Source organism: Ovis aries, chromosome 9, assembly GCF_016772045.2.
Source record: "Ovis aries strain OAR_USU_Benz2616 breed Rambouillet chromosome 9, ARS-UI_Ramb_v3.0, whole genome shotgun sequence".
NCBI classification, from domain to species: Eukaryota; Metazoa; Chordata; class Mammalia; order Artiodactyla; family Bovidae; genus Ovis; species Ovis aries.
Window position 1 is genome coordinate 94,756,889 of NC_056062.1, and position 27,900 is coordinate 94,784,788.

The 27,900-nt window shown below is 42.6% G+C and overlaps 1 protein-coding gene across 1 annotated transcript in view; it reads left to right on the forward strand.

Moving 5' to 3' along the window:
* Positions 1-27,827, forward strand: part of MTBP (MDM2 binding protein) — a 67,666-nt gene extending 39,839 nt beyond the window's left edge. Inside the window, exons 16-22 of the mRNA XM_027973275.3 lie at positions 1,733-1,888; positions 4,836-4,931; positions 17,565-17,831; positions 19,480-19,720; positions 21,573-21,686; positions 26,368-26,433; positions 27,488-27,827. Of these exons, the coding sequence (XP_027829076.1) occupies positions 1,733-1,888; positions 4,836-4,931; positions 17,565-17,831; positions 19,480-19,720; positions 21,573-21,686; positions 26,368-26,433; positions 27,488-27,526 (979 nt within the window). The 3' untranslated portion in view covers positions 27,527-27,827. The remainder of the gene's footprint in view (positions 1-1,732; positions 1,889-4,835; positions 4,932-17,564; positions 17,832-19,479; positions 19,721-21,572; positions 21,687-26,367; positions 26,434-27,487) is intronic.
* The last annotated feature ends 73 nt before the right edge of the window (positions 27,828-27,900 follow it).

The following is a 27,900-nucleotide window of genomic DNA, read 5'->3' on the forward strand; positions in this document are numbered from 1 at the left end:
AGGCGAGGCTCGCTGCCCCGTGGCAGTGCGATCTTCCTTCCCTGACCAGGGATCGGACTTCTGTGCCCTGTATTGGAAGGCCGATTCTCAATGACTGGACCAGCAAGGACGAACCAGGAATTTGGTTTCAGACAAACTCAGTCACCTGTTACGAGACGTTGTTGACTTATCTGTCAGATGGAGATAACAGGCCCAGTTCTACTTCAAAGTTGTGAAAATCTAATGAGATAATGTATGAAAAAACACTTTGTAAGCTTGGAAACACCAAAAATGTGTTGTTAGCGTGTCTTGTTTTTTCCTCAAGAGGTATCTTGCTGGTATACTTGATCACAAACTGGGCTTTGAAATTTTTCTGATACTTCTGTGTCCTGGGTTCTATGTAAATGCAGAGTATGCAATTCCCCATTGCAACTCGCCTATCAGATGATTGAGAGCAATACTGATTAAGGTTTTGTTAGTCACTGTTAGCGAATGGCTGTATAGAAGTTAAATTCACCTCATCATGTAGTTCTTGCCCTCCTGGGGTATAGTGTTTTGAGTGTTTTCTTATTTGACTGTTTTCATTAGATTTATATTTTCAATTTAAAAATAAAGGGAATGAGAAGAAAAAAGAGACACTGTTGTCTTGTATAGAAATATGTCTTAAGGCCATAATGTCAACATTTTAATCACACAGTTATCAATAAAAATGCTTGAGTGATTAATCAGGAAATAGTTGAATTAATATAAAGTCAGGAAATGACTGTTCTGTGCAGGTATTGAAAGGCTTTATTTTTGCTCTGATGACAGAGTAATAGTGTGATTTGTAGCTCGGTGCTTGAGAAAACCTGTAGCGTTCTCTGCAGCTGTTTTCTTTCCAGTTTTTAAAACCTGTGAGCTCTTTGGGTTCATAGACTGATAGAGTAGAATTGGTACCTGATTCAGAGTCAGGCTGGTTCTGATTCTGCCATTTTGAAACTCTTGGCACTGTGGGTGTGTAAGGCACTGTTGTGTGGCAAGAATAGTGATCGTTTTTTAGGCTTGGTGTGATACGAACTTTACAAAGTTCTTATTTTCAGTTGTTAATTTCATTTTGAGAAAAGACCTGTCCTGTCTTTTTCAAGGGAATTTGTGAGGATTAAGAATATATTGTATGCAGTTTGGAAAGTATGAAGTCCTGCATATATTTCAGGTATAAGAATAATTTAGTGTTTATTCATAATGTCGTAATCACGGCTAGGAGAGACCTTGGGGAAATACCTGATGACCATCTCATTTCATGGCTGCGCTTTACACAGCCTTTCAAGTTTATGGAACATTGGAGCATTTGGTCTCTGCCTTCAGAATTTAGAACATTGCGGGGCTTTGGAACATACAAGAGAGTTTAGATTTGAACTTTGTAGAATTGATGACTTCACACTGATACTGATAGTGGGATGGCCTGATAATGATAGCGTGAATGCAATCAATCAGGCCAAGTATAAAGAGTATAATTATGTTTATTTAAGTACTAACGTTGTTTTGACATGATAACTGCAAGTTTGCCTGTAACCTACATACAGGGTTTTGAAAATATGCTTTGATTCTAGATGATTTGCAACGATTTTACTTTTTTTCTTTCTTAAATGTGTAGATCTTCAGTTTTAAATGTGTGTGTGTATTTTTCTGGTTTCTGTTCATAGCAGCTTTTCCTGACCATGGAGAATTCTAATCTGCTTTCAATAAATCTACATAATTTTTTTTTTCTTCTCAGAACTGGTTCATTACCTCGCTCATCTGAACAATTGCTGGGCCACAAAGAGGGCCCACGGGATTCAGTCACATTATTGGATGCTAAAGAATTGCTTAAATTCTTTACCTCAGACGGATTACCAATTGGAGATCTTCAGCCTTTACAGATTCAAAAAGGGTAAGTTATAAACTTATAACTTCCAACTAATTTTTTGAGGAATCTTTTTAAAAGCACATTGCCTCTCACTTCTCCAGTTACGTGTTTAGCTCTAACATCCAGTTAGATGTTCTGTGCCACTTTGACAAAATCTGCAAGTTTGAGCCCACTGTTTATCACTTGGCCTTAATTCTCACATTTTACCGTAGCCTAATGTTCTACGGTTTGTAGTGTTGAGTATAAAGGAAACGGGAATAATAAAAACCACCTTAACATATTTCTGATAGAAGTGAGCTTCTATTTTGTAGACAGATGGCAATACTTTTTCAGAAAAATTATAATTTGACTTGCAAAAATTTTTTTAAATTCTCTTTTCTATCACTTTCTAGTTTTGATTTTACTACTACTTAATCATGACATTGTCAGTTATGCCTAATAGTAGCAAAAAGGATAGCCTTTCAACTGAGAAGAATGGGAAAGTGCTTTTGAAACTATACCAAGTAAAACTCACTGTCAACTTGAATAATTTACAACTAATTTGACTTCCAAGACAGCTTCCACCAAGTTGCTAATTAATAAATTCTGGGTGTTGCAAAATTGTGACATCAAATACTTGTGATATTTGAATACTTTGTTCACTGCCCCAGTTTCTTCTTGTTAATCCATTTTTCTGAGAATTTGCCAAAGGACCTTAAAAACTATAGAACATTTTTGATTACTTTTACAAAGCTTGTTTTAGCAAGTAGGACTCTTTGCAACTCCATGGACTGTAGCCTATCAGGCTTCTCCGTCCATGGGATTTTCCAGGCAAGAATGCTGGAGTCATTTCCTTCTCCAGGGGATCTTCCCGACCCAGGAATCGAACCCAGGTCTCCCGCGTTACAGGCAGATGCTTTACCGTCTAGGCCACTAGGGAAGCCCAAATTTAAGGGTTGATTTTGGAAAGAATTCATCATGTGCGTGGTCACTAAAGACAGAGAGAGATGGGGAGCAACTTAGGAGATACGATGGCCTTATTAGTTCTGAGTTTTAGTGACTTAATGATTTTAATGACATAAAAACAGTGTAATTTTAGAGTAATTTTCTTATAGCTTTGAGAGATTGATAATCCTTTCTGTGGGAATCAAGAAAGGGAAGAATTATATATGCGTTTTCATCTATTTAGTTGTTGGATTCCTGTCCTTCCAAATTATTAAGCGTGAACTGGCAGAGTCAGATGGGATTGCCGAAACTGAATTATGTAGGTTGTACTCTTTTTGACCAGAATGTCTTGTAGCTGCAGTGTCAAGGCGGGATACTGTTAATTCTTCCTGTAGCTTGCCAGTGATTTATCCAGGGAAGTTTGATATAATTCCTGGATGTTAGTAAAGAACTGTGTCATTATCAGCTATGTCTTGTGTTAAAGCTGAAAGGTGAGCTTTCTTGGTAATGACTCAAGGCCCTTAAGTAACTATCGAGGAACCACCTGAAAAGCGGTATTAAGCAAAGTACCGGAGTGACACCTGCGTATATAGAGGAGGTATTAGACAAAGCACACACCTGTAAAGCATTTCCTTCAGAAAGAACAAGGTGTGAGCAAAATTAAACACAGATAGATAAAGTTGCTGGGAGAGATTAAACAAGACAGCGTGGTAAAGGAAGGGAGTGAAATGCTGGGCACCTAAATAGTTTCATATTACAGAATTATTCCCTTGAATAGTCATAAAATACTGGGATCATTGCCATTTATTAGTGCTACTTTATGAAAAACACTTTAAATGAATGCATTAGAATATAAATCCTGGTTTTCAGGATTCATTAACTTGCATATGTCTTAAATTTTAATGTAATAATTTCAAATGCTTATCTTACACTCTGTAGATAATATTCAGTGTCACATGGGCAGTTTTCATTACTAAAGCCAAGCGGGGAAGTGTGATAGTGAATTATTCTTGATACTCCACTGCCTGCTTGTTTTTCTGTCTACCGTTTGTAAGTCTTCTGAAGTCAAGCCCCTGGTGTCTCCTTCTGCCTGTTACCAGTGTAAAGAAACTTGCATAATTCTCCCATCCTCACCTCTAACCTGTTCTGAGGTCCAGGAATCATGATGCAGCTCATCAGAACGGTGGCTCCCAACCCAGGCAGAGGAGGAGGCCTCTTACTAGAATAACTCAGAAAGCTTAACCTGACTGCAGGTCCCGACGTGCAGGGGCTGAGAATGAGTGTTTTATGTAAGTTCACCGCAGGACTAGTTCTGCCACACCTGCTGATTGGAACCAGCTTTAGAAGAGCTGAAACCACCAGTTAGTCTTCATATCCACTGATATTTAAAAGGTCACTGATTCTTAAAATAGGTGTCAACATGACTATGTTCCCAGGCATAGAAAAATCTGGATTCCCCATGTGGTATAATTGGAACTAAATACCTCTTTTGTTACTGAAGATTCAAGTTTGACTTTAATTATTCCACTGCAAGGAAACAATTTAACTGTTAATAAATGCATAATCAGTTTACTACACTAGGAAAAACATATGCTTCAGGAATAATGCTCCTTCTTGAATTTCCCTACAGATCATGTTCTATTCTTGATTCAACCATTTTTCATGCATTGGAGAAGGAAATGACAACCCACTGTTAGTGTTCTTGCCTGGAGAGTCCCAGGGACGGGGGAGCCTGGTGGGCTGCCTGCCGTCTGTGGGGTCGCACAGAGTCGAACACGACTGAAGTGATTCAGCAGCAGCAGCAGCAGCAGAACAGTTTTGTAAAATAAGTAATATTATCATATTTAGAAGCTTGGGACAGAGAAAATATACGAGACGAAACCCCTAGGCTTAACCTCACTTCGTTTTCTTCTTTGGCTTCCTGATGTGATTCAGTTTTTAATCCCATGTAATATCTAGTTATAGAGAAGGAAATCAGACTTTGTTCTTTAGACAGTTTCTTGAACATTCTCACCAAATAAATGCAAATGAAAGCTTTTTGTTTCAGGGAGAAGACTTTTGTCCTGACACCAGAACTTAGTCCTCGGAAACTTCGTGGTTTACCTTTTGAAGAAGCTTCAGTATGTCATTATCATGGAATTGAGTGAGTTTTTAATTTTCATTTTATTCTCCTGTGTGTGCTTAATGTGGGTTAACTTCTGTGACTGTGAAGAATGACTAACAAGCTGATGGAGGTTGAGATAGAGAACCCAAGAGACAGTATGTCAAAAAAAACCTAAAAAAACAAGTATTACATACTCACTTAATTTGTCTTTTGTTGATAAAAAAGACATTTGTTGATTAGTCAGTTTTACATTTAAATGTCCTGTTACTAGTTACTGGATATTTTGGTCAGAATTATTTTGGCCCCTGCTCTGTATATTGTGGTACAATGTACAGAGCGTGGTCCACTGAAGAAGGGAATGGCAAGCCACTTCAGTATTCTTGCCTTGAGAACCCCATGAACAGTATGAAAAGGCAAAATGATAGGATACCGAAAGAGGAACTCCCCAGGTCATTAGGTGCCCAATATGCTACTGGAGATCGGTGGAGAGATAACTCCAGAAAGAATGAAGGGATGGAGCCAAAGCAAAAACAATACCCTGCTGTGGATGTGACTGGTGATAGAAGCAAGGTCTGATGCTGTAAAGAGCAATATTGCATAGGAACCTGGAATGTCAGGTCCATGAATCAAAGCAAATTGGAAGTGGTCAAACAAGAGATGGCAAGAGTGAACGTCGACATTCTAGGAATCAGCGAACTAAAATGGACTGGAATGGGTGAATTTAACTCAGATGACCATTATATCTACTACTTCGGGCAGGAATCCCTCAGAAGAAACGGAGTAGCCATCATGGTCAACAAGAGTCCAAAATGCAGTACTTGGATGCAATCTCAAAAATGACAGAATGATCTCTGTTCGTCTCCAAGGCAAACCATTCAATATCACAGTTATCCAAGTCTATGCCCCAACCAGTAACGCTGAAGAAGCTGAAGTTGAACTGTTTTATGAAGACCTACAAGACCTTTTAGAACTAACACCCAAAAAAGATATCCTTTTCAATATAGTGGACTGGAATGCAAAAGTAGGAAGTCAAGAAACACCTGGAGTAACAGGCAAATTTGGCCTTGGAATGTGGAATGAAGCAGGGCAAAGACTAATAGAGTTTTGCCAAGAAAATGCACTGGTCATAGCAAACACCCTCTTCCAACAACACAAGAGAAGACTCTACACGTGGACATCACCAGATGGTCAATACCGAAATCAGATTGATTATATTCTTTGCAGCCAAAGATGGAGAAGCTCTATACAGTCAAGAAAAACAAGACCAGGAGCTGACTGTGTGAACTCCTTATTACCAAATTCAGGCTTAAATTGAAGAAAGTAGGGAAAACCACTAGACCATTCAGGTATGACCTAAATCAAATCCCTTATGATTATACAGTGGAAGTGAGAAATAGATTTAAGGGCCTAGATCTGATAGATAGAGTGCCTGATGAACTATGGAATGAGGTTTGTGACATTGTACAGGAGACAGGGATCAAGACCATCCCCATGGAAAAGAAATGCAAAAAAGGAAAATGGCTGTCTGGGGAGGCCTTACAAATAGCTGTGAAAAGAAGAGAAGTGAAAACCAAAGGAGAAAAGGAAAGATATAAGCATCTGAATGCAGAGTTCCAAAGAATAGCAAGAAGAGATAAGAAAGCCTTCTTCAGCGATCAATGCAAAGAAATAGAGGAAAAGAACAGAATGGGAAAGACTAGAGATCTCTTCAAGAAAATTAGAGATACCAAGGGAACATTTCATGCAAAGATGGGCTCGATAAAGGACAGAAATGGTCTGGACCTAATAGAAGCTGAAGATATTAAGAAGAGGTGGCAAGAATACATGGAAGAACTGTACAAAAAAGATCTTCAAGACCCAGATAATCATGATGATGTGATCACTCATCTAGAGCCAGACATCTTGGAAAGTGAAGTCAAGTGGGCCTTAGAAAGCATCACTACGAATAAAGCTAGTGGAGGTGATGGAATTCCAGTTGAGCTGTTCCAAATCCTGAAGGATGATGCTGTGAAAGTGCTGCACTCAATAGGACAGCAAATTTGGAAAACTCAGCAGTGGCCACAGGACTGGAAAAGGTCAGTTTTCATTCCAATTCCAAAGAAAGGCAATGCCAAAGAATGCTCAAACTACTGCACAATGGCACTCATCTCACACACTAGGAAAGTAATGCTCAAAATTCTCCAAGCCAGGCCTCAGCAATATGTGAACCGTGAACTCCCTGATGTTCAAGCTGGTTTTAGAAAAGGCAGAGGAACCAGAGATCAAATTGCCAACATCCGCTGGATCATGGAAAAAGCAAGAGAGTTCCAGAAAAACATCTATTTCTGCTTGATTGACTATGCCAAAGCCTTTGACTGTGTGGATCACAATAAACTGTGGAAAATTCTTAAAGAGATGGGAATATTAGACCACCTAACCTGCCTCTTGAGAAATCTGTATGCAGGTCAGGAAGCAAGAGTTAGAACTGGACAAGGAACAACAGAGTGGTTCCAAATAGGAAAAGGAGTACGTCAAGGCTGTATATTGTCACCCTGCTTATTTAACTTCTATGCAGAGTACATCATGAGAAACACTGGACTGGAAGAAACACAAGGTGGAATCAGGATTGCCGGGAGAAATATCAATAACCTCAGATATGCAGATGACACCACCCTTACGGCAGAAAGTGAAGAGGAACTAAAAAGCCTCTTGATGAAAGTGAATGAGGAGAGTGAAAAAGTTGGCTTAAAGCTCAACATTCAGAAAACGAAGATCATGGCATCTGGTCCCATCACTTCATGGGAAATAGATGGAGAAACAGTGGAAACAGTGTCAGACTTTATTTTGGGGGGCTCCAAAATCACTGCAGATGGTGACTGCAGCCATGAAATTAAAAGACACTTACTCCTTGGAAGAAAAGTTATGACCAACCTAGATGGCATATTCAAAAGCAGAGATATTAGTTTGCCAACTAAGGTCCGTCTAGTCAAGGCTATGGTTTTTCCTGTGGTCATGTATGGATGTGAGAGTTGGACTGTGAAGAAGGCTGAGCACTGAAGAATTGATGCTTTAGGACTGTGGTGTTGGAGAAGACTCTTGAGAGTCCCTTGGACTGCAAGGAGATCCACCCAGTCCATTCTGAAGGAGATCAGCCCTCGGATTTCTTTGGAAGGAATGATGCTAAGGCTGAGAGTCCAGTACTTTGGCCACCTCATGCGAAGAGTTGACTCATTGGAAACAGATGCTGGGAGGGCTTGGGGGCAGGAGGAGAAGGGGACGACCCAGGATGAGATGGCTGGATGGCATCACTGACTCGACGGACGTGAGTCTGAGTGAACTCTGGGAGTTGGTGATGGACAGGGAGGCCTGGTGTGCTGCGATTCATGGGGTCGCAAGGAGTCGGACACGACTGAGCGGCTGAGCTGAACTGGCCTGTACCTTGCATGTGAATGCATGTTCACACTGCTGGTGATGGTCTCTGGCCGTTGTAACTGCTCAGAAACCATTAGAGGAAATGCATTCTTATTTGCAGGATGCTAACTGTGTGTACATTCTTACGGAATTTTAGTTGACCTGTTTGAATAAAGTTTCACAGGGTTCTCTTACTTAGAATTAGAAGCGTCAGCAGCTCCTGAGGCCGTGTGTGCCTCTACCATTTTCACCGGGATAAGAAAGGAAATGATGGAAATAATATATTTTAGGTTAAATTTGCAAGGCCCAAGTGATTCATTCTGCAAACTATTTCACATTGCTAAGGCAAAGCATTACTTTATATTGATTTTCCGTAAATGAAAATAGAAAAGGACTTGATTTTACCTTGATCTCTTAGAAGCACCTTTATCAGTGAGCAAAAGAGATAGACTACTTTGGTTGTCTTGTAAACTTTATCTTTATGTCACACGACTTTAAACCTACTTTACTGACAGTTATTCACTCAGGGGCTAAAGATACAAAAGACTGCAAGACAACTGTTTCTGCCCTTAAGAAACGTGTACTCTAGTAGGCGAGGGAGAAAGACATGAGTTTAGCAGGATGTCAGTTCAGTTCAGTTCAGTTCAGCTGCTGAGTTGTGTCCGACTCTTTGTGACCCCATGAACCGCAGCACACCAGGCCTCCCTATCCATCACCAACTCCCGGAGTTCACTCAAACTCACGTCTGTTGAGTCAGTGATGCCATCCAGCCATCTCATCCTCTGTCATCCCCTTCTCCTCCTGCCCCCAATCCCTCCCAGCATCAGAGTCTTTTCCAGTGAGTCAACTCTTCACGTGAGGTGGCCAAAGTACTGGAGTTTCAGGATGTAAGCAGTGTTAAAAATACCAGTATGTAACACTGCCCAGTGTGTGAAACAAGTAAACACCACAAATTGAGAATTTCAATGAGGACATCTGAACTAAGTTTGAAGGAATGAAGAGGGATTTATCTGACCGAAAAGGCAGTATCTGTGGGAGGAAGGAAAACCACAATCACAGAAAACTAACCAAACTGATCACATTGACCACAGCCTTGTCTAACTCAGTGAAACTATGAACCATCCTGTGTGGGGCTACCTAAGATGGACGGGTCATGGTGGAGAGGTCTGACAAAATGTGGTCCACTGGAGAAGGGAGTGCCCGACCATTTCAGTATTCTTGCCTTGAGAACCCCATGAACAGTATGAAAAAGCAAAAAGATAATGACCCTGAGAGATGAACTCCCCGGGTCAGTAGGTGGCCTGTTGGAGGTGCTTCTGGAGATCAGTGGAGAAATAACTCCAGAGCATGAAGAGGCTGAGCCAAAGCAGAGTCAACATGCAGTTGTGGATGTGCCTGCTGATAGAAGCAAGGTCCGGTGCTGTAAAGAGCAGTGTTGCCCAGGAACCTGGAATATTTGGTCCATGATTCAAGGCAAATTGGAAGTGGTCAAACAGGAGATGGCAAGACTAAACATCAACATTTTAGGAATCAGTGAACTAAGATGGACTAGAATGAGTGAATTTAATTCAGATGACCATTGTATCTACTACTGTCGGCAAGAATCCCTTAGAAGAATGGAGTAGCCCCCACAGTCAACAAAAGAGTCTGAAATGCAGTCCTTGGGTGCAATCTCAAAAATGACAGAAGATCTCTAGGCAAACCATTCAGTATCACAGTAATCCAAGTCTATGCCCCAACCAGTAATGCTGAAGAATCTGAAGTTGAACAGTTCTATGAAGACCTCCAAGACCTTCTGGATCTAACACCCAAAAAAGATGCCCTTTTCATTATAGGGGGCTGGAATGCAAAAGCAGGAAGTCAAGAAACACCTGAGTAACAGGCAAATTTGGCCTTGAAGTACAGAATGAAGCAGGGCAAAGGCTAATAGAGATTTGCCAAGAGAACGCACTGGTCATAGCAAACACCCTCTTCCAACAACACAAGAGAAGACTCTACACATGGACATCACCAGATGGTTGACACCGAAATCAGATTGATTATATTCTTTGCAGCCAAAGAAAGAGAAGCTCTTATACAGTCAGCAAAAACAAGACCAGGAGCTGACTGTGACTCAGATCATGAACTCCTTATTACCAAATTCAGACTTAAATGGAAGAAAGTAGGGAAAACCACTGGACCATTCAGGTATGACCTAAATAAAATCCCTTACGATTATACAGTGGAAGTGAGAAATAGATTCAAGGGTTTGGCCTGATAGAGTGCCTGAACAATATGGACAGAGGTTCGTGGCATTGTAGAGGAGGCCTTACAAATAGCTGAGAAAAGAAGAGAAGCCAAAGGCAAAGGAGAAAAGGAAAGATAAAAGCATCTGAATGCAGGATTCCAAAGAAAGGTAAGGAGAGATAAGAGAGCCTTCCTCAAAGAAATAGAGGACAACAACAGAATGGGAAAGACTAGTGATCTTTTCAAGAAAATTAGAGATACCAAGGGAACATTTCATGCAAAGATAGGCACAATAAAGGATGGAAACATTATGGACCTAACAGAAGCAGAAGATATTAAGAAGAGGTGGCAACAATACACAGAAGAACTGTATAAAATAGATTTTCATGACCCAGATAATCACGATGGTGTGATCACTCACCTAGAGCCAGACATCCTGGATGCGAACTCAAGTGGGCCTTAGGAACCCTCACTATGAACAAAGCTAGTGGAGGTGATGGATTTAAATCAAATGGATTGAAATAAATCAATCCAATGGATTTATTTCAAATCCTGAAAGGTGATGCTGTGAAAGTGCTGCACTCAATAGGACAGCGAATTTGGAAACCTCAGCAGTGGCCACAGGACTGGAAAAGGTCAGTTTTCATTCCCATCCCAAAGAAAGGCAATGCCAAAGAATGCTCAAACTACCGCACAATTGCACTCATTTCACACGCTAGCAAAGTAATGCTCAAAATTCTCCAAGCCACGCTTCAACAATGCACGAACCATGAACTTCCAGATGTTCAAGCTGATTTTAGAAAAGGCAGAGGAACCAGAGATCAAATGGCGAACATCTGCTGATCATCGTAAAAGCAAGAGTTCCAGAAAAACATCTATTTCTGCTTTATTGACTATGCCTAGGCCTTTGTGTGGATCACAACAACTAGAAAATTCTTGAAGAGATGGGAATATCAGACCACCTGACCTGCCTCCTGAGAAATCTGTATGTAGGTCAGGAAGCAATAGTTACGACCAGACATGGAACAACAGAGTGGTTCCAAATAGGGAAAGGAGTACGTCAAGGCTGTATATTATCACCCTGGTTATTTAACTTCCATGCAGAGTACATCATGAGAAATGCTGGGCTGGAAGAAGCACAAGCTGGACTCAAGATTGCAGGAGAAATAATAACCTCAGATATGCAGATGACACCACCCTTATGGCAGAAAGCAAAAAGTAACTGAAGAGCCTCTTGATGAAGGTGAGAGAGGAGAGTCAAAAAGTTGGCTTAAAACTGCACGTTCAGAAAACTAAGATCATGGCATCCGGTCCCATCGCTTCATGGCAAATAGATGGGGAAACAGTGGAAGCAGTGACAGACTTTAATTTTTTGTGCTCCAAAATCACTGCAGATGGTGACTGCAGCCATGAAATTAAAAGACACTTGCTCTTTGGAAGAAAAGCTATGACCAACCTAGATAGCATATTAAAAATCAGAGATATTACTTTGCCAACAAAGGTATATCTAGTCAAGGCTATGGTTTTTCCAGTAGTCATGTATGGATGTGAGAGTTGGACCATAAAGAAAGCTGAGTACAGAAGAATTGATGCTTTTGAACTGTGGTGCTGGAGAAGACTTTTGAGAGTCCCTTGGACTGCAAAAAGATCCAACCAGTCCATCCTAAAGGAGATCAGTCCTGAATATTCATTGGAAGGACTGATATTGAAGCTGAAGCTCCAGTACTTTGGCCACCTGATGCAAAGAGCTGACTCATTGGAAAAGACCCTGATGCTGGGAAGGATTGAGGGCAGGAGGAGAAGGGACCACACAGAATGAGGTGGTTGGATGGCATCACCAGCTCAGTGGACATGAGTTTGAGTAAACTCTGGAAGGTGGTGATGGACAGGGAGGCCTGGCGTGCTGCAGTCCATGGGGTCCCAAAGAGTGGGTCACGACTGAGCGGCTGAACCACTGCGTGGAATGAAGTGCAGTGGTACAGATTCTGGAAGAGGAAACGGCATTTGTGTTTCCGAATGAGACTCCAGACGTGCACTGCACTGTATTGAGACCGAATTACGAAGATCATCGTTGCCGTGGGAGGGAGACTGTTCCCTGTTACTGTGGTCGTGGAGGGACCTTCATTTTTAATGCCTGAATTCATATGCTTGCTTTGTGCCACTGAAAGAAATCTCATTGTCCGTTGATAAACTGAGGTGGAGTATTTCAAGGAAGAGATGTGAAAGGACTGAAATACTGCCAACACCGTGTGAATAAAGAGTGGGGGAGCTGGCCGCATCTAAGACCATTCGTGCACGACACAGGGACACATAGGACCAGTATACAGCGGAAGGGGTTTTCTTTACCTGTCAGCCTTTTAAGCTGACATTAAGAACGTAAACTGAAACAGCAGTGAGAACCCTTTCCAATACCCGTAAAATCATATTGGTAGTGAAGGGACATGAGCCAGCCAGCTTGGTTGGCTGCCTGTCTGGGAGAGTGATCAGTTCAGTTCAGTTGCTCAGTCGTGTCTGACTTTGCGACCCCGTGAACCGCAGCACGCCAGGCCTCCCTGTCCCATCACCAACTCCTGGAGTCCACCCAAACCCATGTCCATTGAGTCAGTGAAGCCATCCAACCATCTCATCCTCTGCCGTCCCCTTCTCCTCCTGCCCTCAATGTTTCCCAGCATCAGGGTCTTTTCAAATGAGTCAGCTCTTTGCATCAGGTGGCCAAAGTATTGGAGCTTCAGCTTCAACATCAGTCCTTCCAATGAAGACCCAGGACTGATTCCCTTTAGGATGGACTGGCTGGATCTCCTTGGAGTCCAAGCGACTCTCAAGAGTCTTCTCCAACACCACAGTTCAAAAGCATCAATTCTTCTGTGCTCAGCTTTCTTTATAGTCCAACTCTCACATCCATACATGACTACTGGAAAAACCATAGCCTTGACTAGTCAGACCTTTGTTGGCAAAGTAATATCTCTGCTTTTTAATATGCTGTCTAGGTTGGTCATAACTTTTCTTCCAAGGAGTAAGCGTCTTTTAATTTCATGGCTGCAGTCACCATCTGCAGTGATTTTGGAGCCCCCCAAAATAAGGTCTGACACTGTTTCCACTGTTTCCCATCTATTTCCCATGAAGTGATGGGACCAGATGCCATGATCTTCGTTTTCTGAATGTTGAGCTTTAAGCCAACTTTTTCACTGTCCTCTTTCACTTTCATCAAGAGGCTTTTTAGTTCCTCTTCACTTTCTGCCGTAAGGGTGATGTCATCTGCATATCTGAGGTTATTGATATTTCTCCCGGCAATCTTGATTCCAGCTTGTGCTTCCTGCAGCCCGGCATTTCTCATGATGTACTCTGCATTTAAGTTAAATAAGTATTATTTACTTAGAGAGAGTGATCAGTAATTTACCAAAAGCCATGCAGTTTTTTATAATATCAGATTGATTACCTTTGCTTAATGATAAAATTAGCATAGATACTGAAAGTAATTTTGTAAGGGTACTTTTTACAGTGTTATTTCAAATACACATTGGAAATAATGTCTAACTGTAGGAGCTTGGTTCAATAAATTGTAGTGCATCCATAAATAAAATTCCATGTAGCCACCAGAATAGCTAAAATTATAACTGGTAAGTCTTGACAAGTGTATAGAACAATCAGAACTCTCCGACATTCTTAGTGGAAGTACACAACGGTATATTTAGTTCAGAAAAGGATTGACAGACTCTTAGGAAACTGAACATAGCTCAAACCCCGTGGCTCAGCATTTCTAATAGTCATTTTCCTAAAAGAAGTGAAAATGTACCACCACAGAAACAGGGTTCTTGTGAAGGAACCCACAGAGCAGTTGTATTCATAAGAACCCAAACTGGAAATAGCCTCATTTCCATCAGTAGGAGAATAGATCAATAAACAAGTTGATGTGTGTATGTAACATAGTACTGCTAAACAGTAACCAGGAGCAACACGTGTACATGGAACAATATCTAGCTTTTGTCTGTGGGGAAAAATAAGAACAGTTGAAATACGAGTTTGAGGAGTTTATAAAATGAAACCCCTTTAAGCAAATGAACATAGCTAGATGTGACTCTGTTTCTTTAAGCCTGGGCCGTTGAAATCAAACCAAGGGATATGCAGGGGAGCACAGTGAGTCCAGAAACACGATTTTTTTCTGGTTCTGGGTGCAAACTGTGCAGGCCTGTTCCGTTAAACATAGACTATGTTTCTACGCTAAACAATGCTCAAGTAATTTTAAAGGAAATAAGAAACTGCAGAGAATGCTCTCTCTTCTCTTCTTATGTTGCTGTGACCTTGGAGTCCTTGAGCTCTTCCTCTATTCAGGCTTAAGGAATATTTGAAAGAAATATGTGAACTGTTTGAGTGCAGGTCAGTGTTTTCCAAAGGCAAGATGGAGTCTGTCTGCGGTTGGCTCGTTTTCCACTTATTCCTCTCATGCTGGGGTGTAAGACCCCGTTGATTGTAAGATGCAGCGTCTTCTTGACAGCAGATTGAACTTCCGCTGTCACCCTTTGAGTGGCAGGTGGCCACACCAGCCCCTGTTGCACTGAACCTGTGTTCATCTAGTCCAGGGTGTTTGGGAGCTTTTCCAGCACTCACTGGCATCGCTTGGTGTGTGCTAGGCGGTGTCCTGTCTGTCTTGTGTTGATAGGTCAGTGCAGCGGCAGCTTCATCTTCTGTTAGGTACTTCTCTTTCTCTGGATACAGAAGCGCTTGGGTGTTGTTTTGCGAGAAAATAGAGCGTGCCCTCCTTCATCCAGGAGTGGGTATTGGCTCCCCTGCTGCTCCGTCTCTGCCCCTTTCTGGCTGACAGCGCCACGTCTTGTTTCAGTGCCAAACCATAGGAACATCACGCTGAAGACATCTCAGATGGTAACAGAGGCAACACGGCGGCGCCGTCATACAGCTACAGGCATGATGCTGTGAGCAAGAGATGGAAAAACGGGGAGAAAAATCTTCGTCTCAGAATCAGAACCTTAGGGCAGGAAAAGCTGTATGTGGAGTCAAACTCCACGTTTTCTCCCTCTCAGAATTCCCTGCCGGCTAATCAGGGATCACACTTCCTCTTGCCGACAGCTTGTCCTTAGCAGTCATGGTTCTCAGTTGCCTTCTAGATTCTGTCAGTTGCCCAGGATAGAAATAGGACTCATCAGTAATCCTTAGAGTTGCTGCTGGTTTTTAATGGAATATGTTTTAATAACGCACTGGAGAAAGAATGTTGGAGTTGAGAGATCTAGGTTCTAGTCACTTTTCTGCCACGAGTTAACAATCTCAGTTTTCTCCCCTATTAAATTGTTGGGTTATATCAGAGCTATTTCAGTCCTAGCTACAATTTAGAATCACCTAGGTAGCTTTAAAAAAAACAGTCCTAAACGCCAACCCCAGACCAGCTGAGTCAGGAGCTCTGGGCACTAGCAGCTCGTGAAGACTCTTAGGTGATTCCAGTGTGCACCTGTGAGTTGACTCCTGAGTAGGGTGATCCTTATCCCTTACACGAAAGCTAACATACTAAATCGGTTCAGGTCAGACTCTGAGGTCCCCACCCGGGGTCTGAGTCCTGGCTCTGCTCGCCTCGTCAGCGCGCCGTGAGATTTGCCATGGTCAAGTGCAAAACCACCGTGACGGGGATGATGGCAGCAGCGTGCATCTCTTGAGTGCTCTGCTGGCGGGCTCCAGGCACTGATTCTGAGTGCTTGTCTGTCCACTCGTGGAATCTTCACACTAGCTCTCTGAGGCAAGTGCTGTAAATCTCATCTTGCAGAGGAGGCAGCAAGAGTGCAGATAAAAGTAAGCAGTTTGGCCATGTTCACATGACGATAGAGGCAGGTTTAAATCCGGGGAGTCTGGTTCTCCAGTATATGCTCTTAGAAATCAAAAGACACGTCACAAGGGAAAGAGAAAGCCCTTAAAGCCTCCTCCAGGCAATCAGACACTGGGGTCATGATACACTCCTTAAACATTGAACTGAAAGCTTACAGACCCAAAGTTCTGATTTAAGGAACTTCTTAGAATCTACAAGAGGACAGATAACAGAAAAAGTCTTTGATGTCTGCAGTCCCGTCATTGTATATGGGACGCTGAGTTTCCTTGACACATTGCACAGAGGGAGAAAGTGAAGGGTTTTCCAACATCATGTGTCTCAAAGGTGACTTTCCTGATAAACTTATTTGTTGTCCTTAACAACATGGGGACTCTTTAAGTCCAGAAGCATTCACTGAACAGACGGCTCCCTGAGGTCTTAGATCAGATTTTGCTAGAAACCAGATCTATAGTCAGCCAGACTTTGAAGAAGAATTTGTCGTCAGTCTACGGTGGAAGTGAGTTTCAAAGGGGAATGCCAGAGTGTTCTGAGCTGTGTTTGGTGAGCCAGTTTAGAATGCCTGTAGGGAAGGAAGGGAAGGGAAAGTCACTCAGTCGTGTCCGACTCTTTGCGACCCCATGGACTGTAGCCTACCAGGCTTCTCAGTCCATGGGGTTTTCCAGGCAAGAATACTGGAGTGGGTTGCCATTGCCTTCTCCAGGGGATCTTCCCGACCCAGGGATCGAACCCAGGTCTCCAGCATTGCAGGCAGACGCTTTACCCACTGAGCCACCAGGGAAGCCCAGTTTAGAACGCCTATATACCCTCCTAATCTTTGTGTTGAAAACAAACTTGCCTATTCTAACAGAAGTCAGCATTTCACACCATTACTTATCAGCCGTGCTGAGGAATCAGAGGTTGGTAGAGATTTAGAGAGTATCAAAACAGCAACTGTATTATTTTGAAAATAAACCAGAGGATTAACTTAATCTGTTGCCCAGAAACAGTCAAAGAGGAATCAGATTGTACCTCACTTTTTTTTTTTTTTTTTAAATCTTTTGCCATGTCATGTAGCAGGCTGGGAAAAACTGAACTTGTGAGGGAAATTGGTTATTCACTCATGCTCCCAACAATTATTAGGAAGTTTTGTAAGAACTTTCTAAGTAAATGTTTTGCTCTTTGCAGGCGGCAGGAAGTAGCCCGTTGCTGCAGCAGAGTCTTTGACGTTAAAAGATCTTTCTCTTGCTCAGGTACTGCTTGGATGACCGGAAAGCGTTAGAGAGAGATGGGGGATTTTTAGAGCTGCAGTCTCGGCTTATTCGTTACGAAACCCAGACCACCTGCACCAGGGGGAGTTCTCCGGGGCCCGCCGTGCTCAGCCCGCTTCCCTCTCCTGCGGTTTCGTCAGAGCCCACGAGTGTCCCTGACGGAGAAGCTCTGCAAAGCGAGCTCCGGACTGACGTCTCCCGAGTGAAAAGGAGATCAAAAGATGTGAACTGCCTTTATCCCCCCAAAAGGTGATGTATGAAGCGCACGCAAATAGTGTCTTGATGGAAGGTGTTTAGTCTTAGGCTGTTTTTGCATATTGATCGTTCACAGTTTTTAAGCTGCTTTCTGTGCAGATTTCAGAGTGACTTTTGTACCAGGAGTTTGTTTCCGTTGTGAGCAGTTGATGATTATACTTATAAGTTATAAAAAGAAATGACTTGGGGAAAAACACATTCTTTCTGGCTTTATAATGCTGATATTCAGTCCATTGGCACCGGCGATTGTCAGGTTTTTAAACCGTGGAGCACTGGCGGTCTTCTCTGTATATAAAGCAGAGGAGACGCTCTGATGAGGAGGATATTGAGAGAGCAGTTTCTCTGCCTTCCCCCGCTGTCTGCTACCTGCCCTGGCCCCGTGAGCAAGGGGTCTCAGGAACGCGGTTTATGATGGAATCCGGGCCTTGGCAGTGAAAGCACGGAGTCCTAACCACTGGCACCATTTTAAAATAACTTGTTTCATGTAAAAATAGCTTTAAAGCCTACATAATAATACTATAAAAATGAGATTATTCTAGCTACTTTATTTGCTAGCTAAATAAAATGTCCAAATACTTGAACAAAAGTAAGCTTATGAAATAAACAGTCTAATTTCTATTGAATTTATATATCTTTGGAACTTTTGTCAAATTTAGGTCTTTGGCACCTAAAACAAACCTAAAATTCTTACCCTATGTAAGCCTTTCAAAAAGTATCTAATATCTTAAAGTGAAACTGTCCAGTCTTCTTTTAAACAGTTACCAGTACTAAGGACTTCCCTCCCCAGTGGTCCAGGGGTTAGGGTTCCATGCCTCCTGTGCAGGGAGCGCAGGTTTCATCCTGCCCTGATCTCAGCATAGCATGTGGTGCAGTGTAGCAAAAAATATATGTCTATTAGAATACTGTTTCCCTGATATGAAATAAGTAAATTATTGTTATAAGGACTTTGCAAATTCATGATACTTTTTTCACCTGATAAAGGTAAAAAGCAAATCCACTAACATTTAGGATACTGTGTTTTTTAGTAATTTTTTTATTTCTGACTTTGATTGATGTCTGTGTGTTCTAGAAAAGAAAGTAACACTGTGTCCTATAGATTAGCAGGATTGAAGAGTCTGAGACCCTTTCTTGGAAAAAGAAATGTAAACATCTTAGAAAAATCTAAACTAAAGTCACTTTTATAGTTTTATTTCTGTTTGAACAGCTTATCTTGTACAGGTAGTTGCATGGCGACAACAAGCATGATTATTAGGGTTTCTTTATCAAAATTAATAGAAAGTATAATTACTTACCTGATGAGTACTAGGTCTATAAACAGTGCTGCCTGGAGTGCCATCTCTGGTTTGTGTGAGAAATTGTGAATTGACAGGAAGGGAGACAGTAACATCGCTTGTTGCCTTTCCTCTGAGCTGAAATCCTAGACTGTCATTCATTGCCTTCTGTGTCCTCTCTTCTCGCTTGAAGAACTAAAGGAGCAGCTGCGTAATGCGATGTTGGTTGCTCATTTAAGGCAGTGGCAGCAAGAGATGCGTTTGCTCTCCTGGGCTTTATATGGCGATGACTGTAGCTGTAGTGTTGAGGAAAGAAAATGAGCGTGATTGGAGATGCCCTTAGTCTGAGTTCTGGTCTTTCCCCGCAGCAGACTTGTGAGGTCTGGAAGTTCCGATTCTCTTCTTTCTCAGAAAAGTGGCAGCGCCCGCCATCGCCACGCGGTCCCCTCCAGAAAGCCGCGGGCAGAGCAGCCGTTCCCTGTGCCGTGTCCCTCTGCGCTGAGCAGTGACGCTCCCGGAGCCACCGCCAAGGCCAGCTCAGGTCCCAAAGCTGCGCACGAATCAGAAACAGCACGGCCCGCAAAGGAGTCCCGATCGCAGAAGCACACTCGGGTAAAGATCCGCTTCCCGACTCTCAGTCTGCACGGGAGGAAACGGCCTGATCTGATTCGCTTCAGATGCTTGTCAAAAAAGTTTATCAGTGAAATGGAGTGGTCTGTAATTTACTTTAAAATAAGACCGCGGAGTTCCCTGGTGGCCTCTTGGTGAGGATTCCAGGCTTTCACTGCTGTGGCCCAGATTCAGTCCCTGGTTGGGAGCTGAGATCCTGCCCCGTGGTGGAGCCACGAATAGTAATAATAATAGTTCAGTGAAAGAAGGGTAATGGGAAAGTGCAAGTGGGGGTGTGAAGGGGCAGAAGGAGCCCCAGAGGGATCCTCCTTATGTATATTTATGTATATATAACCAGCTCTTACATATAGTCCTCATATATATATTTATATATATAGCCAGGTCTTATATATAATCCTCATATATATAACCACCTCTTATGCATAGTCCTCATATATATATAGCCAGGTCTTACATATTGTCCTCATATGTATATATATTTATATATGTATATAACCAGCTCTTATATATAGTCCTCATATATATATTTATATATATAGTCAGGTCTTATATATAGTCTATATATATAAAAACCAGCTCTTATATATAGTCCTTATATATATATATATTTCTTTATTTATATAGCCAGGTCTTATATAGAGTCTGTCAGTTCAGTTCACTTGTTCAGTCATGTCTGACTCTTTGTGACCCCATGAATCGCAGCACACCAGGCCTCCCTGTCCATCACCAACTCCCGGAGTTCATGCCGTCCAGCCATCTCATCCTCTGTCATCCCCTTCTCCTACCCCCAGTCCCTCCCAGCATCAGAGCCTTTTCCAATGAGTCAACTCTTCACATGAGGTGGCCAAAGTACTGGAGTTTCAGCTTCAACATCAGTCTTTCCAATGAACACCCAGGACTAATCTCCTTTAGAATGGACTGGTTGGATCTCCTTGCAGTCCAAGGGACCCTCAAGAGTCTTCTCCAACACCACACACAGTTCAAAAGCATCAATTCTTCTGCGCTCAGCCTTCTTCACAGTTCAACTCTCACATCCATACATGACCACAGGAAAAACCATAGCCTTGACTAGACGGACCTTAGTCGGCATATATATACAAAACCAGCTCTAATATATAGTCCTCATATATATATATTTTTTTATATATAGCCAGGTCTTATATATAGTCTATATATATATAAAAAACACCTCTTATATATAGTCCTCATATATATGTATTTATATAGCCAGGTCTTATATATAATCCTCATATGTACATATATTTCTATATGTATATAGCCAGCTCTTATATATAATTCATATATATATTTATAATTTATATATATTTATATATTATGTATAACTACATATAAAATATATATAATTACAATCACATAATTATATTTCTTTATATATATGAATATGTAGTGATTTATATATATATAACCAGCTCTTATATGTAGTCCTGATATATATATATATATATATATATAGAGAGAGAGAGAGAGAGAGATGAGGATTTGTTACAAAAGATATTCTCTTTATAGTGTTTGAAATTTTCCATAATAAAAAATAAGGACACACCTGTGTATACATGTCCCTGCCGTGTGTACCGCCCCACTCTGACGGCGACCCAGAGCCCGGCACGTGAGTGCCGCTCTTCGGCTGCTCCGGCCTCTCTGCCTGGCAGAGGCCCGGTGGCATGTGAGTGTGTCGCTGCTTCAGACCTCCTCTTCTCAGTGGGTTGGTCTTAATGAGCTTACCTGGGTCTAGCACAGCTACCTGGCGGTGTGGTTTGCAGAGCCTCAGCTCTAAAGGGAAGAAGTACTAGTCATCTGTTATGTTCTGTTCAAGATACTGAAAGAAGTAGTTGCTGAAGCCCTGAAGAAGCACAGGATCACGGAGGCTCACGAATGTTTCCCTGCTTGCAGCCAGCGCCTCTTTGAGATCTCCAAGTTCTACCTAAAGGTACAGTGTCTTCTCTGCCGATGGCAAATCGAAGTCAAGTTCTGTTGTTACTATTTGACTCAAGGTAATAGTAATTGAGTATTTTCTACACTGACAACTTATTGCCACATTTTTTACTAGAGGCAGAAAAACTGGAGTCAGAATATGTTATGGTTGATTTTAGTTCTCAGATACAGAAAACTGTACCTTAACTGACATTCTCAGTGTTTCCCTAACAGGTCATTGACTTAAGTTGATAATAAGCTTCAGCTTATTTTATGTAATATACTCAGGTAATTTAGTACATAGTGAAGCTGCCTGACGGAGTCACAGCACGCAATCTCTAGTTCTGGATCCACTAGCAGCTCATCTTTCCCGCTAGTCCAGCCTTGCTCAACGTTCTCCAGGCCAGGCTTCAGCAACACGTGAACCCTGAACTGCCAGATGTTCAAACTGGTTTTAGAAAAGGCAGAGGAGTCAGAGATCAACTTGCCAACATCTGCTGGATCATCGAAAAAGCAAGAGAGTTCCAGAAAAACATCTATTTCTGCTTTATTGACTATGCCAGAGCCTTTGACTGTGTGGATCATAATAAACTGGAAAATTTGAAAGAGATGGGAATACCAGACCATCTGACCTGCCTCTTGAGAAACCTGTATGCAGGTCAGGAAGCAACAGTTAGAACTGGACATGGAACAACAGACTGGTTCCAAATCGGAAAAGGAGGACATCAAGGCTGTATATTGTCACCCTGCTTATTTAACTTCTATGCAGAGTACATCATGAGAAACGCTGGACTGGAAGAAACACAAGCTGGAATCAAGATTGCCGGGAGAAATATCAATAACCTCAGATATGCAGATGACACCACCCTTATGGCAGAAAGTGAAGAGGAACTAAAAGGCCTCTTGATGAAAGTGAAAGAGGAGAGCGAAAAAGTTGGCTTAAACCTCAACATTCAGAAAATGAAGATCATAGCATCTGGTCCCATCGCTTCATGGGAAATAGATGGAGAAACAGTGGAAACAGTGTCAGACTTTATTTTTTGGGGCTCCAAAATCACTGCAGATGGTGACTGCAGCCATGAAATTAAAAGACACTTACTCCTTGGAAGAAAAGTTATGACCAACGTAGATAGCACATTCAAAAGCAGAGACATTACTTTGCCAACTAAGGTCCGTCTAGTCAAGGCTATGGTTTTTCCAGTGGTCATGTATGGATGTGAGAGTTGGACTGTGAAGAAGGCTGAGCGCTGAAGAGTTGATGCGTTTGAACTGTGGTGTTGGAGAAGACTCTTGAGAGTCCCTTGGACTGCAAGGAGATCCACCCAGTCCATTCTGAAGGAGATCAGCCCTGGGATTTCTTTGGAAGGAATGATGCTGAAGCTGAAACTCCAGGACTTTGGCCACCTCATGCGAAGAGTTGACTCATTGGAAAAGACTGATGCTGGGAGGGATTGGGGGCAGGAGGAGAAGGGGACGACCAAGGATGAGATGGCTGGATAGCGTCACTGATTTGATGGACGTGAGTCTGAGTGAACTCCGGGAGTTGGTGATGGACAGGGAGGCCTGGTGTGCTGCGATTCATGGGGTCTCAAAGAGTCGAACACGACTGAGCGGCTGAACTGAACTGAACTGAACTGAGCACGGGTGAACTGGCCATTCAGAAGCCGTTTGGTGAAACTTAGATTAGGTCCAGTTTTCAGTTTCTGACTTGAATCACAATTTTACGTGGGTTTTTGATTAAAACTGCAGACGGACCATAGATGGAACACTTTCCATTCCCTTGTAGTCTCTCTCAAGAAAGACAGTATTGAAAGTACAAAAGCTAAGCAAAGAAGACAGGAAGAACATAGTGGCGCTTTCACACGTTGTTGGAGCAGGAAGCACGTGGACGCGTGGTGTGGCTGAGCAGCAGTGACAGCCTCGATGGCTGCCTGGGGCTGAGAGTCCAGACCCAGCATGGTCTCGGGCCTGCTCGGAGCCTGGGGATCCCAGGTGTTGTGGAAGGCGGGGGCAGAGTGCCGTGAAAAGCGGGAGAAAGAGAGAGGTCCGCAGAGTGAGCAGGGAGCCTTCAACCTGTTCTGCACACCTTTCCCACAGCGTTTGCTGTGGATGGCTGTATTACCCGTGGCTTTGCTCTCCCCCACCCTGTGGCCGTGTGGGAAATAGTCCCTGGAGGAGAAACGCATGGGAGGCCGCAGTGAAAAGGCCAGCGGCCTCTTATTTCCCTACCTTATAAAGGTGCCAGTGAATAAGCTCTGCACACACAGAACTTCTAGTAAGATTTTTATTGTCTCATTTTAAAATAAGACTCGACAGGGACACCCTGGAAGCCCAGTGGCTAAGACTCTGTGCTTCTGCTCCAGGGAGCATGGGTTCAATCCCTGGACTGGGAACCCACGTGCTGTGTGCTACAGCGGAAACACTTTTTAAATGTCTGTGTGACCAGACCGCTGAGACTCGGCAGAGTTCTGAGGAAAGCGTCTAACACAGCAGGTGTCAGAACATAAAAAGCAGAGGGCATGCGGGAGGAGCAGAAGCCTGAAGGGAACGCCACGGAAACTGGGTATCTCAGGAAGGAGACGGTCACATGTACAAAACCGGAATGTGATGCTGTTTCCAAAAACTATAGAACGTGAAATCTCCTTAAAATAAAAAATACAGTAAAATCACTGTAACAGTCAACAGTGAGAGTAGGAAATTTGCCGGAAGTTAGTATTACTGACAAAATTGAGGACAAAAACATTAAACGTGAGATAAGAAAATGGGGGAATTAATCTGAAAGATCCATTATGCTCATAATAAAGATGAGAGGAGAGAAAGCCTTCAGAAATATGCAAGGCGTTCCAGAACCGAAGGGTGCAAGCCTCCTGCTGGAAAGGGCACACAGCTCGTCCTGCCTGGCGGGCAGCAGTTCTGCAAGCCCCGTCACTGTGGAAGGTCACATCTCCTGGAGGGAGAGAGCATTCCGTAAAAGTTTTCCGGGAGAGAAGTAGTTGACATGAAGATTCAAGAGTAAGGTTGGCATTGGACTTTGCTGGCAGCCTCGTATGCCAGATGGTGGACGTCTTCCTCACGTTCTGGAGGAAAGTGGTTTACCTGGCACGTTTATATCTGGCTCAGAAGCCAGTCACTGGGCTTCCCGGGCGGCTCAGACAGTGAGGAATCCACCTGCAGTGCAAGAGACCCAGTTCCAGTCCCTGGGTTGGGAACATCCCCTGGAGACGGGAATGGCTACACTCCAGTGTCCTTGCCTGGAAAATCCCATGGACAGAGGAGCCTGGAGGGCTACAGTCCATGGGGTCGCACAGAGTCGGACACGACGGAGAGACCAACACAGAAGTCAGTCAAGTGTGAAGATGCTTTCACGCACGAGAGGTCTAAGAAACTTTGTGACTTGTGTATCCTTTTGATGAATTTGTGAGAAGATGAAATTCAGTAGAACAAGGGACTGAACCAAGAAATAAAAGAAAAAAATTTAAAAAAAAGAAAAAGACAGGGAAAGATATGTTCCAGTGGGACCAGGTCCAGGAAGCAGCTGGACCAAACTGCCGCAGGCTGCGGGAGAAGGGGCTCCGATGTTTAAAGGATGCAGTTAAGAAAACCAACGCAGAGACGAAAAGCTGAAGAGGGGAGGTTATCCGGTATCCGAGAGTGTTTGAAGAACTTTGCTGTACATTTAATCAGTCTTTTTAGTCAGAGTTGCGGGGTGGGGGCAGAATTATGTACATGGAAAGCTGCGCAAATAGAGTTCACCACAGGATAAAACATTAGATGAGAGAGAGGCTACAACTGCAGCGTGTTACTTAGCTTGGGAGTAAACTTCATTCGCTTAAGTGTGAAATGCAAACCATCGACTGTTTACTAATTTAAGAAAAAATTGTGGTGCAGCTGTTCCTGAGAGGAAGCGAAGGGAGGTGGGAGGATTCAGAGACCTGAATCCAGGGTAACAGCAGTCACTGAAACTGTGAAATCACACAGTAGCAGGAGTGAGCGTATTGTGTAGAAACGCGAAGATAAGGAGAGAAACGGAAGAAAGAAGTGAAAGTGACCGCTTCGATGGAGCATAACTTGGAAGCGCAGCAGAGGACAGCTTTTTTTGTAAGACAAGTGAATTTTTTGAATTTCATGATTTAGTTTGTTATCACCTTTTTAAAAGTCAGAGATTTCAGGTTTCTGTCTGGCGCCATCCCCTCTGTGTCTGGAGTGAAATAGCCGGTAAGAAGAGAGGTGAAAGGTGTTTTATCTGAAGATAAGCACGAACCGTGTGCCCCTCTCCTGAGGAATGGATTAGTGGGCGTGCATGGCCGATGGTGGAGCAGGAAGCAGCAGCCCCTCCAGTGTGCCAGCCGGGAGAGCCCAGGGACAGTGAGGTCTGCTGGGCCGCAGTCGCGGGTTGCAGAGTCTGACTTGACTGCGCGCCTGAGCACGTGTGCATGGCTGAGGGTGGGCGTGGGCCTGGCCGGTGCTCTTGGGTTTAGGAGCTCAAAGCAGCGTGGACTTCGTGCAGACGGGTGTTTTCTGGTTAGAGAACTTGGACCTTCGAGGATGGAACTACACGATAATCTGTTACTGTGATTTCTCCCTCTTCACAGTGATGATTATAGAATGATTTAGGATCCTGTCAAATTTATTCAGTAATGGCTTGTTCTTTGTAATTTAACGTACAGATTTGGAATGCTCTGTTTTGCTATGTTTAGGATCTTAAAACTTCCAGAGGTCTATTTGAAGAAATGAAGAAAACCACAAACAACAATGTCGTACAGGTAAGTGTCCCCTGAAAGCACATCCAGTGACGCCGCTGCTGTGCGTCAGGGCAGCTAGAAGGCTGTAGTGTAAGCAGTGAGAACTAGGCAGTGGTCTTTCAGCTGTGTCCCTGTGACCACTCATTAAAATAGTCAGTAACGGACTACGTAAGTAGGGTCTTTAGTAGTATTTAAGAGATTTCTCTGTTAACAAGAGCTTCTAAATTAATGTTCAGAAAGAAAAAAAGAGAATAATCCAAAGGGCTGGAAAAACTAATCCATTTTGATTAGCTGTTTTCAAAGCTTGGTTTAATTCTATTTTTAGTGATCCTTTAAAAACATACTTTCAAATAAAAGTGAGAAAATAGAGCAGTCTCTTCATTTTGCCCAGTGAGAACACCACCATTGTATTCTGCAACATAAAAAAGTTAACCAAAAAGTGTTCTTCAGCAAGAAAATAAAATGTGGGATTTTTTTTTCTGTTTAAAAGTTCATGATATAATATGTAAATAAATACATATGCAAAGAAACACATAAAATTAAAAAAAAAAGAATTTTAAAAGAGAAAATCCTTGGGACCTTTATTCAGGCTGAGAAGTAACCATTTCAGGAGCTCTGGGAGCCCCGGAGTCTCTTCCCCACCGTGTCCTGCTCTGTCGCCTCTGGGGGTGGATGCTGTCTTGACTTTTTGTGTGTGATAATTCAGTTTTCTAAACTGCAGTTGATGTGCAGTGTTATATGGGCCGCAGGTGTGCAGTGCAGCGGCTCCCAGGCCTCGGAGGCTGTGCTCCGCGCTCGGCCACTCTGAAATGCTGGCTGGGTCCCCTGTGTGTGAAGCGCGCCCCTGTGGCTGGTTTTATGCGCCACAGTCTGTGCTCTGCTCTCCTCATGGTGGCCTCTCCCCCTTCCCCCTCCCCACGAGGAAAGGGTATTTTTAAGATAAAATGTATTTTTTAAGAGTCTGATGTGTTATTTTTTGTCTTAAATTTTCTACCATGCTCTTTTGAACAATGCATTTTTCTATCACCTTTGTTTTCAAAAGAATGGGCCATAATCATGTTTTTTCTCCCCGTAGGTGATTGAGTGGGTGTTAGAAAAAGCAAGCAAGAAATAACGCAGAATCACTCCCTTTGGATGATTGTAGATTGGATGGATCTATTATATACCGCTTCCTTCTTTAGTTTGAAAATTACACATTTCAAACTTTATTCAAAGAATTAATGTTCCATTTCTAAGGAATTTCATAAATACCCTGTATTTATATAGTTTTGAAGTTGCTCAGTTAATGTAATTTTAGTTTGTATACTTATAGTTTTACTATATTTTAATTTTTAACATTAATATTTTATGTATGTTTAAAAATTTTACTCTTGGTTATTAAATTCTTTCAATAAATAGAAAAAGATATTTCTTTACTTCTTGGTAAGTGTCTCTGTTGTTAGGTGTGTTTAAACTGCTGAGTCTCGAGTAGGACATTGCCAGTGGCTT